General features: G+C 35.1%; 1 protein-coding gene across 1 annotated transcript in view; it reads left to right on the plus strand.

The window, feature by feature from the left end:
* Positions 1-3,849, plus strand: part of RIT2 (Ras like without CAAX 2) — a 185,078-nt gene extending 181,229 nt beyond the window's left edge. The window contains exon 5 of the mRNA XM_085213034.1: positions 2,363-3,849. Within this exon, the coding sequence (XP_085069160.1) occupies positions 2,363-2,590 (228 nt within the window). The 3' untranslated portion in view covers positions 2,591-3,849. The remainder of the gene's footprint in view (positions 1-2,362) is intronic.
* The last annotated feature ends 14,541 nt before the right edge of the window (positions 3,850-18,390 follow it).

The following is an 18,390-nucleotide window of genomic DNA, read 5'->3' on the forward strand; positions in this document are numbered from 1 at the left end:
TGTTGCATGACTTCTCTGCAATTTTTCTTCCTTACTTGCTGAAGAAAATATATGTTTTGGCCCAGAACAGAGAGATGTGGGGAAAAAAAAAAAAAAAAAAAAAAAAAGAAAAAAAAAAAAGAAAAAAAAAGAAAAATAAAATAAGCAAAGACTAGGAAGTCATGGAGAAAGGGTAAAGGCTTTTTTTTTTTTTTTTTTTTTTTTTTTTTTAAATAAGCATAGTGTCTCACTTTCATTCCAATTATATTTACAACCCTACTTACTCTTTTAACATATTTCTGAGTTGTTGTTGTTGTTGTTGTTGTTTCTATTTTAGGTAATGAGTGCATAGAACATTCACTGAAACTACAACTCTTCATAACAGTTTGCACAGAATTTCAGAATCTTAAAAAAAAAAAAAAAAAAGAAATAGTAATAAAAATCCTCCTTCAGCTCAAGGAATAGCAAGGGAAAAAATGATTAAAAAGGCCAAAATAGACCAGAATATTCTTCTATCCAGACAATCAATTTCTCAATGGGGCCCAATAGACATATTGAATCACACATTTTGCTTACACAGCTGCCCAGAGAAAAACAAGAACCATATTGCTACCCATCTCCTTTTGCTAAAGGTTGGCAATTATAGCAGTTGGAAAGCAATAACAATCTTTCATTGTGTCAGCGAGTATTACTCAGATTGGCATACAATATCCCTGCTTACCCTTAAAATATTCTTAATTAAATTAAGATTAAATCTGTAATATAGAGGTATGATCCTACTGATATTACAGATTTTGTGACTCAGCAGAAAGATGCTAAGCAGAAATTCTGTGGCCATGTTATATAAGTATGTGGTAGGTGCAGATTTACTTTCAGACTGAAATGAATTGATGTTACTTTTCATCCAGAATCTTATTTCTAACCATCTGCTTAACAGATACATGCAAAAAATACAATAAGGCAGTGTCATAAGCCAATCATAAAAGAACATTCTCCTCATGGCAGGTATAAGGGAATTTGTTTATATCTTGAAACATAACAGTTCATTTCCATAATAAATAAAAATAGCATTTTGGGTGTGTGAAGTTAGAAACCAAGAAATAAAGCTGGTTCAGTCCTGGTAGAGAGTAGCTAGTTATACTTTTCATAACCAGGAATGTAGCCTTTCACAAAACTGTCTCAAACTTGTTTTTCATTTTTATCCAGAAAGTTGGAAATTTACTAGAAAGAATCATGATATCTGAATACAAATAAAAACAATGTCTGGAATTTCTCATTTAGAAATTTAATACATTCTGTACTTTTCATTCATATAGTTTAATTTTCAAATGCTGAAAATGAAGACCATTATACTGGTTTTTAAGCTAGTCTAAAATTTAGCTAGCTAATAGATTTTATTCTTTGTTCTGCTGCAGACTTGTTGCATTTTACTACATAAGTGCCTAAAAGAGAAAAAAGTATTGTTAGTGGTAGGCAATAATTACTCCTTGTGATAAACATTTAAACACTACCTAAACCACAGAATTAGCATGAAGAACACTTTTATTTGGGAATTAGCAGGCAGATAATCCAAGAATTAGTCAATAATGAAATTTCAGAAGTTAAATCTCTGATTGAAAATTCAGGCGAATTAAAAAGAGCTGTCTTAGTTCCTCCTAAATTCACTCTGCACTTACAGCTACTCAAAAAACAAAGACACATTTCCTTGATCTTCTCTGAGAACAGTGAGTATATGAAGCCATTTAGGAAAGACAATCTAAAATCAAAATGGATTTTAGATCTTTGTACATCACAGGCATGAGCTCAATTACAGGATAAGATTACAGACCTATCAGGACTGAAATTTTTAAAATTGTGCTCTGAAATGTATGTGATTAAAAAAAAAAAAAAAAAAAAAAAAAGTGTGAAAGCTGATATGTTTTGAGCTTCAAGTCAAGTTGCTTCCAGGATTAAATGAGTGCTGGTAGGGGATTTTCTTGGATCACAGTTCCACTAAAGTCTTTTTGGACATCAGGTCTGGACTATAGAATAAAGGAACCAGGCTTACCAAATCTTACAGGATTCTGCACAAAATAAGGAAATATATGGGAAAAAAGAGTGCATATGAAATAATATGTATATTGTCAGTATGCTCTGTTCAGGCTTTCCATAGATTCAGTCTGATCATTTCACATATTCATCTCACCTATGTGATAGTGTTAGAATATATTCCCATTAAAATACATGTTGCTGACGTGCCACAAGAGTGACATTCCAGTTGTACCGAAAATTTTGGACAAGACATAGAATTATGAGCACCTGTTGGTTCACAGTCTCTGAATTAGATGATATTTAAGGACCTGTTTTGCTTTTTTTTTTTTTTTTTTTTTTTTTCCCCGCGTAGGTTTCAACTGAAGAAGGAATGAGCTTAGCCAGAGAATATTCTTGCTCCTTTTTTGAGACTTCAGCAGCCCTTCGCTTCTATATTGATGATGTATTTCATGGACTAGTAAGGGAAATTCGAAGGAAAGAGTCCTCACTGACCATGGCAGAAAAGAAGATGAAGAGGAAGGATAGTCTGTGGCGAAAGCTGAAAGGTTCACTGAGGAAAAAACAGGAAAGTACAACTTGATGGAAATTCCTCATAAGCCGCCCCTCAGGAGTTGTCCTCAGCAACCTACAACTGTTCAAAAAAGGCAACATTAACACACCATCTTCCAGAGCAGATCCTGGAGTTCCATCCCTTCAGCACTCATGCAGAAGTAGTAGCACCTTGAAGGCCCAACTTGTGTCGCCCTGTGGCCTCTCTGTATTATAGATCAAGTCACTTAGCATACCCTCTCAATCTTTCTCTCCAAACCTGAGTGGAGAAAATAATGTTTTTTTTCTCTGTGGTCCCTGGATGGTCTTCTTTCTCTGTGGTCCCTGGCTAGAACTTAAGTCAGCAGCCTGTGCAGATCCATCTACCACCAGTTCTAGAACAAGGGATGTGTCTATCACTTCTTCTCTTTGTGTGCATGAATCATTTCATCATCCCAGAAATTAATAACACCTATTTCAGTGGATATTTTGAATGTTGAAAGAGTTCAGGATTTGACCTTCAGCTTTTCATTCACTTGTAGTTTTAGGATTAGATTGTGCTCAGCCCATGTGTGCATATGAGCTGGGTCTAGAATTCTGGTGGCTCTCAATTTTACCCTGGTAGAGCCCCATCGTGACTGCTCTTTCCATTTAGCAGGAAGCATTAGCAAGCGCAGCATAACTCCCACATCAGACAACCAGAAGGCAGCAGGACTACAGTTCTGTCTCCTCTACTTATTACTAGTCACAACTATCAAGCAGAGGTATATGTTTCTGCAGACATATAGTAAATTGACCACACTCCTACAAAGGAGTGCAAATAAACAAACAAACAAACAAACCAGTCAGATACTTCCCAGAGCCTCCCATAAAGTGGCACAGATCTGTTTCACTGTAACATCTGCAATATAGAATTCAGTCCTCAACTTACTATTCCTTGACAATCCAAGTGAGTCATTTGATTGATCAGATGGGAGAGCTTTTTAAATATACATTTTTTAATCTGGCATGAAATAGAATATAATCTCATTGATTTTTTTTTTTCTAGATTTCTTTACATATTGAATTTATTTATAAATTTTACAATGAAATCATGCATACATTTTGTTGAAGAATAAAGATCCTGAATTCCATTAAGCTTTGTTAGTATTCATGTCATTTGTCTCTGTTCTCTGATAATTGATATCATTAAAAAATATGAGTATGCCTTAGTAATTTGTATTTTTTTTCATTTTTCTTCTTTGACTCTTTTTCGTCACTTGAACAAATTAATAATATTTTGGAAGAAAAAAATATATATATTTTGGAACTGGGGGTAGCTTATTTGTTTTGCTGTATTAAGTATGAAAAAGTTATGATTTTATTAAAAAGTTCAGTTCATTAAAATCTGGTATTTTATTCTCTACTTGAAATTCCATCCAAGAAAATCCAGTGATTTATTTTATCTTGTCAGAAATTTTCCCTCAAAAGTATCACTTCAATGTGTACAGCCAGATTACACGTGGCTATATTTCTACCTCTGACATTTTTTAGAGGAATACAAACACACACATTCAAGGTGAATTTTCATTTTCCTAACTTCAAAAGCACAAACCTGCATTTACATTACTGTAATTGCTATTATTATTTTTACGTGTACCAGTACAAATATCTTAGGGAAGCTTCCTAGAGACAGAGAGATGTGCTTGTTCTAGGTGTTTCTGAGCTAAGTATTGGTAGAGAGACAACAGGAGGCTACAGTGAACAGAAGGTGGCTATGAGACTATAAATAATAAGAAAAAAACATCTGTGACTGTTCCAGTACTGAACATTGCAAAGGGAGAAACGAAGCAGTCATTCTACATGTAAGCGACCATATAAATTACTGTCCTGAGAAACTGTGAGGGGTGATCACTAGCATTTCTCAGGCAGATGCTTTGAATCACCTGAAAAACATTTAGCACCGGTTATTGTTTCAACTACACTAATGAAAGACGTACTATATCAATGCTGGCTATGCTTTGTGTTTTTAGGCACAAACTGCCTCTGGTCAGTTCAGAATACAAAGGATTTGAATAAAGAAGGCATGGATACAGTTTAAGACTAAGCTTTAAAAGAATTTATAAATTAAACACACTTTTTTTCTCATTTTCATCATTAAGATCATGTGGCTTGAAAAAAATATCTTTCCGTACTAGTAAACTGTCAGCCTTCACATCAAGGTTCCCAGATGCAAACTGCTGTTGGAAATGCTGCCTCAACTATGCTAGGTTCTGCCCTATGCACTGCAACTGGTTAGGAAAGTACTAGCTGTTGTTTTCTGAAACCATGTCAAATATCATTCTGAGATTTTAACATTACAGTTTGAGTATCTTTGATATTTTCAAATTACGAGCAGTAATATAACTTATACTGCCATAATTTTGGATGTACCAAGCCCATGAAATGTCCAGGTTCTCAGTATGTCCATAGCTAGCCCATACATGCCAGATTATCAAATATATTTTATATCTTTATATCTTAGTATCTTAGTCACTCCAAAAAGAATGAGACCCTGTGAGAATTTCCTGCTACATCTTCCATGAGCATTTTCAGTCATTAGAATCTGTATTGGGCGGAGAATTCTGAGTTAATCTCACTCCTTTTTATTCGTATAAAACTTGAGTATGGCATTTAGTCATTAAGTGACAGAGATCTTCTTCTGCTGATTTGTCCTGTCTAGCTTGGATGGTTAGCATGACATGAATCACTGACTAAAATGGATGCCTCTTTACAGCACCTATATGTTGCTCCATAAAGCTCAGCTTGCATCCAAGCCTTGTTCTCTGGTGGCTCGAAACAGGTATGATAAATACCATCATTAACAATTTGTCCACACTTGACCTATAGTAAAGAATGGTGCTGTAAATGCTTAGCGTTGAATGTTGTCTCTGAAATCCCTGACTATCTTTTATTTTTTAAATAGGAACATCATTCTGATTTACCATCATCCAATTCTTCAGTAATCTAGAATACTTAACCTCAGGTAAATGAACAAAGCTGGTGGAGGTTATGGTCAGTGAGGCTAACATAAGTCATAACTACACAAGATGTTGGATACAGCTGCTTTACCTAATTAATCATTACCATTCCATCACAGAAGATTGTATTTAGGTAGCAGGTCTAGATGACTGAGTTAAAAAAAATAGTTGTTCTGCATCTAAAAACTTTTATAGCTCTGATTAGTCTCTCATCTAAACATGTCTGGAAAATCTGAAGAAGGAAACTATTTTATTTTACTATGTTACCTACAGCCCCATGAAGGCGGCAGTTATAATTTACTCCACTCAGACTGTGCTGTAGCTGGACGATAGTTCAGCTTGCTTCCTTTATAATTAAAGACAGATAATAATTAAAAATAATAATAAAATTAAAATAAATTAAAAAGTTTGAAAATGTATCCATAACATCTCGTGGAAATACGTAATATATGCTATTTAATTAACTTTTTTTTTTTTTTTTTCTCAATTCTGGCATAACACATGCTGTATCTCATTTTGGAGTAATTACTTCTGAAGAAGGCTTTAAGTCAAGGTGGACTACTTCAATACTTTAAGTTTCTTTTTTCATATGTTCTATGTATAGGTCTTAGGACTTAAATGGAGTTACATTCTATATTTCCTCACATCACCAACTCCTTATATTAATAGTAAAATGTCTTTACAAATTATTTAAAATAACTTTTTACACCAAAAAGACAAAGAATATTTTAAGTCTTATTTATAAGAACATGTAACTAGAACAAAAAGCAATTCTCTTCTTCTGTCCACTACGTAATTAATATTTCTACACGTCTCCATTCTGATTCCTTCTTTGACATTTGATTCCTCCCTGTATCATGACAAATGACAGGAAAACAAGTGAACGATGGCCCTCAGCAGAGTTTAGTGTCTCACAATGATGATTTACATTCTAGAACTATGTCAACGTCTTCTCCCTGATTGAACGTAATGCTCTCTGTGGGCCAGACAGTGACATTTGTGATAAGCAAAATAGCTGCATGTGGGCCTCCTTGGCTCTGTAGAGATAGCGAAGATACCTACTGCAGATACCTACCATCTCAGAAGATAACACTGAGACGATGACATTTTAACATCTAATGTCTGAAAAGCAGCAGTTTAATTTCATATTAAACTCAGTTTAGTTAGCTGTAGGAGCATACGAGAATTTCCTTGAATTTTTATGAGCAATGGAAAGACAAATGTCTACAGTAGACACCTATGTTAACATAATTCTTACAATATAACACCTACAGTGGCAGACATATTTAAACATACCCCTCAGGATATCTTATGTACATAGGTGATATCATATACATTGCTATTTGTTTACACCTCTGAAAAATCCCTAAAAATAAGTAAATAGAAAATCAAATTACAGAATATGACTTTTATATAGAATTAAAATCTCTGTTCTCTAAAAATGACATTGGACAGAGTAGTGTCTTAGACCAATTCTGATACCGTTTTTTAGCACTATTTCTGGTCTGATCTTCAAGTCTGTGCTCCTCCTTAGGATGTCTGACTGGCAAAATGATTTGTAATGGGGATGGCATTGTCTTATAGATGCTGTGAAAGTCACCCCAAGTGGCATTGTCCTGCACCTCTAGCCTGATTTATTGCTCCCTGATGCTCCTGTTTCTAAGCCTCCTCAATTTGAGCTCTCCAATTTTGTTACATCGCACTGAATTATGAGGTTATTTTATGATGAGGACAAATGTCCACTGAAGAGCACCAAACTCATTTCATGATCTGAACTTTTCCCCCAAGAGGTAATAAAGACAAGAACATCCAAAGCCATTGCATCACCTACTGTATATCTTCTGTCAATAGATAATTAATGTGACAATGAGATTTTCCATTCTTATACTTTGTCATGAATCACATTTTTTTACAAAGCTTTTATCTTTACAATTGCTTTAACAACTATAAGACCAAGACCAAAAGGATCATTATTTTAAATGGTTGTAGATTGAGCAGAATTCCAAGTAAAGAATAATATTTGGAGGGTAAATATACATATATTGCTCTCACTTTTCCTCTCTCCTTTTTTTTTTATTTTTTATTTGTGTGTGTGTGTATGTGTGTACATGAGTAAAAGAAAACAGTATCATTTTACCCTTACATTTTATTAATAGAAGAGGAAGACATCTATTTCACATTTAAGAAATTTGGTAGAAAAAAAGTTTACTATTTCCCTGCTTTTGCTATACTCTACAAGCAAGATAAATTGCAATTCTTTGTTCTGGAAAGAATAAGCTGGAACAGAGGTAGTAGATTAAAGATACATATATATATTTTTAATGATGCTTTTGTCTTTATCCAGTCCCCTCTAGTATCCTGCCCTGTCAAAGACTTCTGGTCAGTTTCTTCTATTAGTTTCTCAGCAACAGAAAATCCTGAGGGCTGACCTCTCCATTTTCAGCTCCATTCAGATAAATTCACTGCTTTTCACATTAATTTCAGTTGCTGTGTTGGATTACTCAAAGCAATGTAAAAGATGGTCAGCGGTGCTTCTAACATACTGAAGATACTGTATCTTTTTCCCCTTATATAAACTTTCCATATTTTCAGTGTTCATACTAATATTTTTCAAGATGAACTTTTTCAAAGCCACACAGCTTACTGAGTAGGAAGTTGACAGTTTCTGCAAACTAAGTTTCCGCAAACTAAGTTTCCCTCCATTGCTAGACACTGCTGAATAATCACAACTGCCTCTTTATGTAGGTCACTGAATGAGTTAACTTGGACACTTAAGGTACTCAATCACTCTAAGTGGGCAGCATTTCCGAAGACAATAGAAAAAAACAAACAAACAAACAAAAAAAAAACCTTACAATTGATTCACAACAAACTCTTGCAGAGAGTTACACATTCTCTCATGATGATGAATATATTTCAACAACACAGAAGAAGACGAGGTTTATGTCCTTGAAAGCTTTTAAGAGCCATAACCCAGAGTACAAAACAATTCACAGAAGATGAAATAAACAGAGTATTAATGATGGGAAAAAACAGGCAGGAGATAGGGGAAAACTCAATGTGAGTAAACATATGAAAATCTAGAGAACTGGGAAGGTCTCACAACATTCTCTACTCCAGGTGAATCTTAATGCCGTCTAGGAAGGGAACAGCAGATACGATGACAAAAACATAGAGCAAAAGCTCAAGATGCCCGATTCAAGTGCACATCATAGAATTTTGAAAAGTATATTAAGAGGAGATGGCTAGTATTAAGAATAATAGAAACTGATGTTGCAGCTTTGTTGGCCTAGCAAATGAAAGGGAGAGGTTAAAGAAATTACTAATCTAATTTCATTTCTTGAAATGTAAGACAGTTGGGAAACACAGTTTAATAAAATTAAAAAAAAAAAAAAAGTACACAACAAAGTCAATAAATCAGAAAGAGTCAATACTTCACAAAGTCTATGGGGAGTATGGATTTTCTTCAGTGGAATATGCCTAAGCTTTCTAATGAAAAGTTTACTACAGGCACCTGTGCAATAAGTTGCTCCTTCTTTCAATACTTGAGACAACAAATCTCTCTGGTTTCTGCTGGCTCCTTGTACTATGCATGCTTGAGAGACTGAAAACAGCTGCTTTCATCTGAACATTCGGGGAAAAAAAGATGATCTGTGTTTTGGAAGGATAGTCGCAAGAAACCTCATTTATATGCCTTGTAACTAACATAAATGATGAAATGATAGTTCCCTGCTGAAGATTTAAAATGGTGCTTCAAATATGTGGTTTCATCTGGGAGAGCAGATACCCGTTTGCAGCCAGTGCATGCAGACCAGATGTTAATGAAAAATGTAGGTAGGAACCTGTATCTGCTCTCCTGTTTAGCTAATAAGGTGCTCACCAAATATTCCTAGTCTTTATCTAGCAAAACTGGATAAGATCCAAGTTATCAGAGAATACAGCAGGGATATCTTTAAGGAGGTAGAAGTTCAAAGGAGTACTTTGAAGAGTTCTTTGACCCATGTGGAGTTGATTATCATGATGTGGATAAAAGAAGAGAAGAAAAATAGATGAAACCACAAAGCCTGGGAGAATATGCTATATTTGCCAACAATAAACTTCAGAAAGACTTAAGTTATAGAAGCTGTAAAATATTGCTGTGATAAAATTTCTGAACTGGGATGAACCTCCAGGGAGCGCTGAGAAATTTGAGAACAGTCAGTACCATATCAGCTCTTTCACCTGGCAGAGACTTTTCAATCCACTTGCCACAGTGATGAAAATCATTATCAAGAATCACAGTAATTCAAAGAGATAAGAGAAGAAAAGACATACTGTGACACAAAATGGCCCTCACTTAATGGATAATGAGATCCAAATGGTTTGCAGACTGACCAAATTGTGGCAGATTTTGTGAGTCAAGAAAGGTCTGAAGACCACTGTTAAATATCCTCAGTTTAAAATGGAATTATATTAATGTCAATAATTTCTTAGAATCACTGAATCATAGAGGTTGGAATGGACTTCTAGAGGACATCTAGTCCTCTAGTGTCACGGAGTTAACGAGATCAATTTACACCCGTGACAGAGAGTAGTAGGCCCCTGCCCTCCCCTCCCCAGCCCACAAAATGGGAAGGAAGGGAAGAAAACAAAAACAGCGGCAACAATCTATTGAGGAAATCTTATTTTACTAACTATGATATCGAAATGCAAGATAACACAATATAATACAATCTGATTGAAATTGAGACTAATAAATCAAATAAAATAGGAGAGAGAGAGTTCCCGAGACCGATTCAAACCTGAAAAGCTTGGAACAGCCAGGAAAGCACCCTCCAGCACCCACTGCCAGGCAGTAAGAGACCGCCCCACCCGGAAGGGCCAGATCCCATGACTTCTGTAATGTATAGGGATAGGTGCCTGGAATTGGAGCATTAACACTTTAACTCCCAGTACACTACATGATGTTTTGATGCCGAATACTGAGAACCAAAAACAAAAAAACATAAAACCATGACACCCAGCTAAGATAGGTTCCCTAGAGTAGGATACACAGGAAAGTGTCCAGGCATATCTTGAGAATCTCCATAGAAAGAGACTCCACAACTGTTCTTGGCACTAGAGTGGTTACTCTCACCACAAAGAAGTTTTTCCTCATGGTTATATGAATTATATCTGTGTTGAAGTGTGTTTGTTGAAGCAAACTGTCCTTACATGGCAACACCTTCCAGACCCCTTATGTCAACTGAAACTCCAGGTCCCCTTTTGCTGCCATATTGTTCACCAGCAGAACTGTGTTACTGCTGAAGACCAAACTCTCAGGCTCTGCCTTACAAACTTGCTGTCAGATACATGGTCACATAGTGGATAGAGGTCAGCTATAGCATGCAGGAGGAATTGCTCATTTCCATCTATCGATCATAGGAGGCAGGTTACTAACCTGATGCTTTGGCTGTGGCTGATTTTTTCTCGCTTGGGGAGCTGTGAGGAAGAACGAGAACACCATTCCTCTAGAAAGGCATCTAAAAGCATATGTGTTTCCCCAACCATCTATTAGGTGTGTTCATCAAACATCAAGGAAATGATAACCCTTCTTGACAGCATTTTTCCTGCATTAAAAATGTCAAAATGTTATATAAAACATATGTCAAAAAACAAATGTCAAAAAGTTATATAAAAGGTTTTTTTTTTCTTTCATTCCCCCCCCCCCATTCCTTTTTGAAAGTATAATTGTTTTTATATGTTCTCTCTTACATACTAAATAATATTAGAGAAACTCATGTAGACAAATGAACGCAGTGTTTTCAATCCCAGAATTTCACCTGTCTCCACCTGTCTTACAGCCACTACCTGAACTAAAAGAAGGAAGGGGGAAAAGGGGAAGAGAAAAAAGAGATCATATTATTGACATAATTACTGCTAATTATCACAGCATATATTTTCTGTCTGCCTCACTTAGTATCTCTCAGTTATTATTTTCCAAAGGATACAAGCTACTGTACACTTACAATAGAGAAAGCCAGAAAAAGTAGCTCAAATTAAATGCATAATTTTTATATGCCTGTTTTTAAGTAAAAGAGGTATTAAATATATGTTTGTGTCAACTTTATCTTGTAATAATTTATGGTAAAGATGAACAGAATATTGGCACTTTCCAATCTATATAATAAAAGTGTCCCAGGAGGAGTTTTCTGGGAAGACTTCAGGTATATCCATTAATCTATAGTGATAGTAAAAAATCAGGAGTAAATAGAGGTTCAATATTCAACTAATTTCCAACCAGACATGACATCCAAGGGTATGGGTAAAGCCTTTAAATTCAGGTCACCTATATTTAGGCAATATAAAGCATTATGTCACGTCCTACTAAGAACCATCTGAGCTTAATAGATCATTTCTTTCTCCACATTCCACATATCTACAGGGACTTGCAGCATTGCTATTAAATAATAAGAAGGCAAAAAAGTAGATTTTAAAGGAGTATATTATCTATATAAGTAAAATAAATAATTTTTATATAAATAAAATGCTATACGCTTTATAAAATTATATGTAGAAAGGAATAGGAATCCATGTTGTTTATTTGTTTGTTTTTTGGCATGGGCGAAGAATATGATTAGATCTCTGATAGGTATTCTCTAGAACTGTATCAAGTCAGCTAAAAATTGACAAGAAATTCAAGTATTCCTTTTCTTAGAGAAATAACAACCATCACAAGTTATTCTGATACAGGTTCTCTATGTTATTCTCCATCAGTTTGCATCCCATCCAGTAGAAAATGTCATAAGTACATGCACAACTTATATATCATAATACAGCAACAACTTTTTATTTTTTTATTATTTAATTCTAGAATTCTTTGACAAAACAAGAACTAAACTAGAATATACCAATTTAATCAACTCTTGATGATTTAAAAGCTATTTCAGTTAGGGAACTCTTTGTAGAAAATAGATTTTAAAATTATGATTAAGAGCAGTAAATCAGTTTCCTGGGTGTCACCCTTGGCTATGTCATCTTCAGTGAGTCTTTTCCTCAATTTAAACATAGCCCCAAAGTGCATCATTTCAGCCATAAAAAGTATGTGGATTTGAGACTAGAAATAATTTCTGCAAATCATGTATACATGTCTGGCTACTTATGTATTAAGTTAAAACAGGAACCATAAATCTATAAATTCTTGGCAGAAAATTTTTAATTATTATTATTATTTTGTTGTTGTTGTTAAAAGCATGCTTTTCATGTTTTACTTTATCTGGTTCAAGAATTGTTTTCTCATTCCTTCAAAGGGTGTTTTTTTGGAAATCATAAAAAATATATACAAGTTTTTAATATATATATATCTTTTCCTTTCCTTATATTATTGTTTTAACATGATTGGCAGTTAATTGGAAATAGAAATGGGTTCAGTTGTCATCTTAATAAGGACTTTGGGCAGTCTTTTTTCTTTTGCAGCAGTGACATTCCCCATGTTCCTGTATAATATGGTAGGCTTAAAGCAATAACATTGCCTTTTGTTTTGTTCCAGAACAAATCCTGAATGACCCTGTTCATGAACTAGTCCATGTTAGCTAAGCCTGTGGAGCAGAAATGTCAAGTAGCAAAACAACAGCAGTGAAATGACAAATTTTCTGCCAGTTTTATACTCAAAATCCAGCAGCACATGGAGGAGGGTAGGGTTGCAGAATTTTTAAGTTGATTGCCTTCAACTGACTTATAATTGCAGCCTCAGGTCCCAACTAATTCTGTGCTTGTCAAAAGTGTTTAAACATTAAAGAAAATGAAGTAATCACAAGTTATTTATTTATTTATTTACAAACCATTATCTCTTTTAATTAAAGTTATTTTCAATTTAGCTTAAAATCATAGAATCATGGAATCACAGAATCATAGAATCACGGAATCACAGAATCATAGAATCACCAAGGTTGGAAAGGACCCACAGGATTATCCAGTCCAACCATCCACTGATCACCAATACCTCTCACTAAACAATATCCCTTAACACAAAATCCAAATGTTCCTTGAACACCTCGATGACTCCACCAACTTCCTGGGCAGTTCATTCCAGTGCCTGACCACTCTTTCAGAAAAGTAGTATTTCTTAGCATCCAGCCTGAATCACCCCTGGCGCAGTTTGAAACCATTCCCTCTAGTCCTATCACCAAATACACAAGAGAAGAGGCCAACCCCAAGCTCACTACGAGCTCCCTTCAGGTAGTTATAGAGAGCAATAAGGTCTCCCCTGAGCCTCCTCTTCTCCAGGCTGAACAATCCCAGTTCCTTCAGCTGCTCCTCATAAGGCCTGTGCTCCAGACCCTTCACCAGCTTTTTTGCCCTTCTTTGAACACGCTCCAGGGCCTCAATGTCTTGCTGAGTACAGCGGGACAATTTCTCCCCTGTTTCTTCTGGCAACATTATTTCTGACACTAGACAGGATGCCATTGGCCTTCTTAATATACAATTATAGGGTGGAAAGCTTACTTCTGAATATCTTTTTCTATTTTTGATCTGTTATATTTTAGGTTCTATGCCCTTGTCCAGGAGAATATCATCACTATTATTATCCAGCATCCTTCAGCTATCAAGTTTGGGATATAACTAATTGCATTTATAATGCTCTTCCATTGCACTAGGTGCTTTTTCAGCTTCATGCATTAAAGGCAAAAAGAAATCATAATGCTGGAGTTGTCCAGAATGTGTATGTCATTACAGAGAACTTGTTCAAAGTCTTTTGCTATTTACTGGGGGCTTTCAAGTTACCTAGATACTTGGAAAAAAAAAAAAAAAACACCTTTAATGGGATGGCTGGAGTTAACTACAGTAAGAAGAACATAAAAATCATGTGACTTCCTACTATTGTAGAAAGGCATTTCTGCAGCTGGTCAGAATTTGTCTCCCCTGTCTCATCATGTTGCCTCAAAGAGCAAAAGATCTTTTGTTCAATGTTATGAAAAAGAGTATATCCACATAAATTTTCTCCATTTTTGCTTGAAATTGTCTGTAGGAGACACCTTTTTACAGCAGATGATATTTTGTGTGGTTTTGTCCTTTTCAAACAACACATTGCTTTAGTTCTTCTTTAATTGAATGTATCTGTAGTATTAAAGTATATAAGAACATGCATTACCAAAAAAAAAAAAAAAAAAAAAGAGTTTGGGATTAAACTTTTAAAACTTAAAACTAGACTTGATATAATTTTAGGAAATATCTTACTATCAGCCTCCGCCTCCTCCCTCCCCTCCCTCCCCCCCAAAAATGTTCACAGAGTATGTGCTTCAGTTCTTTATTTCTGTTTACTTTCCACAATACTTCGTACATCCTCACTCAAAAAAAACAAAGTTTTGAAAGACTATGCATACAATTTCTAGAAGTCCTGACAGGTCAAAGGTACGTAGCTTAGAAAATCTATGCACACCTCTCGGCAGACCTGTGCTCAGAACCTATAAACAGAAACCAAAGAACAAACCAGGTCTCATTTTTGAAGATTTTACTCCCAGTGTCCTAAATCAGGTTTCCAAAGAGAATTTCTTTTTTTTTTTTTTTTTAGTCTAACTATATACAGTGCTGAGAGACAAACAGTGGGATTTAATGGCTAGTGATGATAAATAATTGAGCTAGTCAGCAGAAAACAGTGTTCCAGGGGAGTGCATGAGATCCTGCTTATTTCACGATTTAGTGGCCTACTTAAAACTCTGAGTTGAGCAATTGTACTCAGATGATGTCTTCCTCTGTATTATGCACCTAGAAGCATTTATTTTTCTAAAGTACTGGGAAAAACAGACCAGAGTAGTAAATGAAGATCATCAATTATTAATACTATAAGGAATGCCCTGAAAATAATGCCTCTTATTTTATTATTTTCACCTGCAATGTCAGAGACAGATTTTGGTAGCATGGCAGTGGAAGTGCAACATTCCCTTCAATATTCCACTACATTTTGTTGCTGTGTGATAGACGGCAGCAGAGAGGAAGTCTGACAAAATGATGTCTGACATGGAGTGAGTATGGATCAAAGATATACTGTTGAATTTCTCCATGATGAATAAATTTCACCCACTGAATTACATAGACACTTGTTGAAAATTTATGGGCTCCAAACAATGGATGTCAAGACTGTGAGGTGATAGGTAGTGTGTTTCAGAAGTGGCAATAACAATGTGAAAGACAAGTAAAGTTCTGGGTGGCCATGAAGTTTTTTACAAGCATGGCATTCAGGCTCTTGTTCATTGCACAAGAAAATACATAGCTTATGGTGGTAACAATATTGAAATATAGTGTTTATTATCTGTGAATTTACCCTGGCAAATAGTGTTATTATGCTATTTGTATGTATTATAATTTCCTTGGAAATAAATAGGCAGAATTAATTTCAGAGTACCCTATGTATAGCAATTAGTGCAATTGTTAATTAGGTAAAAGTATAATCTTCAATCAAGTCAGCTAGCTGCATGCAGTTTGAGAAGCTTGTGCTTCCTTCTTCATGCAGCCCGCTGGGCAGAACTTTGTTCTTTACCACTTCTTCTCTGGAAGCAGTACTACATTGTAGAGGGAAATTGGTATTTGAAAAGGCCTCAGACTTCTGGAATCTTTGAAGTCTGGGCATATGTCAAGACAATAAAGAAAGTTCTTAAGACATAGCTGGCTTGGAGCTATTAAGCAGTGAAGGAGTTGAGTAGTGATTTTGGAGCATGAATTTAGGTATCTCTTAAATTTCCTGCTATCCTCCTTTTTCATGTCTTGCTTTGGAGCACTTTATTTCTATCACATTAAAAGATTCAAATGCATTTTCTAGATGAGCATCCTCCTAACAAAACAGTGCAAGCAAGTAGATCTGCTGATGAAGATTAGGAGTTTCTCCTAAGTATGCTGCTTCTTGTTACATAAATGTGTTACATTTTTATAAGATCCATACTGCAATTAAAAGAATGACCAGTACATGCAGTTACACATATAAAACTATTATCTCCATGGAACAGTAGAAATAATGCTGCCAAGGTGATCCTGTCTTTTGTGATATTCTAAATATATTGTGAGACAAAAACATCGTAATACAAAAGCTTAAATCTTGCTGGGCACAGAAGCTGCGCTTCAAATCTCAGCTGAGAAACTGGGATTTTTATTACTGTGATAATTTAAGGTAAGAGGGCCAAAACTGGTTGCTTTCCCTACAGACTTGGAAATAAAAATTCTTGCACAGCCTAGGATATCTTAGCATAGCAGCAGGTTTTTATGAAGATATTCTTAGTTAACATATTTAACGTAGTTAACATAGTTAACATCTGAGTTTCAGATTTAAAAAAAATGAAAAATAAAATCCAAGTTCTGTTGGATTCAGATCAAAACATCCAGGCAAGCTTCCAGAGAGTGGGTTGTTTCCCAAATAACAATAATTTCATTAGTATACTTCTTGCAGCTCAGCCAACATGCTAAACCAAGCACTTGCTAGTAGATTATGTTGGATAAATATTTTGTGTTCCCATAAAAATGGGTATAATAAGTGGTTTAACTCTGTTTTCAATAAGCTAAATAGGCGGTTTGCCACTGACATCGCTATGGAGGGAATCAAAGCTTGTGCTTTATGCAACCATACTTCATAGTGTTCTTCTTTGACTGGTATTTTGAAGAAGCAGAAATTGGCCACAAACAGACAGAGGATGAAGCATAAGATAGCTTTGAGACACTTGAAATATTTGCTTGTTCTTCTTTTCTGTGAGAAAATAGGGTAGATATTAAAGAAATACATGAAGAGAGGAAGATTCACAGTTGGACAGACTTCTCATCCCTCTGTAATGTGAGATAGCCATCTTTAGCTGTGTCTGTACAGAGATATCATGTACAATTTTGTGCCTGGACAGGTCAGGTGTGCAATGGCTGCTACATAGAAAATTCACCTCATTTTCTGTACTTCAGCCTACAATTTTTAAATTAAGTTCACCTGTTTTAAATTTACACATTCTGAAGGTGGAAACTGGAGAAGTTCTGTCATTGAGTTTTTCTTGTTATTTTTCCTTTTCTGAGTAAAACTTGAGTCAATATTGAGCACAAACTATAGGATTTCATTTTTATCCTGACATCATTATTTCCTTAGCTTTTTAATGTGGTCATTATTGTTTGTATTTGTCTGGGGAGTGAAAAGAGATGAATATATAAGCTGTCTTAGTGACTTTTTAAGGATTTTATTTATTTATTTATTTATTTTGTGATGTTCATCTGTGCATCTCTGTCTCTCTGTGCACCTTCTGTCATGGCAAACACTCACATGTGAGAACACACAAAGAAATTTTGAGAAGAATTGAGCTTGTTTCCTTTTTATGAATTTATTTTTAAATGTGGAAAGCAGCCTTTCGCAAATGACCTATGTGGTTTAGAATCCTAAGTTGTTTAGTATTCACTGTTAAATCTGCTCTCACGCATTGTCAGATCCAAGAACAAGAAGGCAAACCACTAGTGATCTTAAGGCATACAAGTTAAACCACCAGCGATGCAATAAATCTTTTCTAAATGGTTTTATAATTTCATTCCATGCAGCAGTTCTTGGAATCGTCTGATACATTACTGTAGAAAATTGGCATCAATTTGAAAATTCTGAGCATGAGTACAATTTGTTATAGCAAAACATTCTATTTTTTCTTCACCTTACTCAAGTAGACTATGGTTTTATAAACTAAAAACATCCTGCTACATATTTTGTTCTTTTCAACGGTAATAGAAATAATTATAAGGAATCAGATCTCTTAGAATTCTCAAATTTTGGCTTCATTTTGTTGGTTCCAAAGTGTTCAATATCTTTGATTAAATGCCAGCAAGGGATCTGTGTCTAAGGCATCACATAATAAAGCTGAATCAAATATTAGCTCTGCTCAATCCTATC

Source organism: Meleagris gallopavo, chromosome Z (genome assembly GCF_905368555.1).
Source record: "Meleagris gallopavo chromosome Z, MGAL_WU_HG_1.1, whole genome shotgun sequence".
Lineage (NCBI taxonomy): Eukaryota > Metazoa > Chordata > Aves > Galliformes > Phasianidae > Meleagris > Meleagris gallopavo.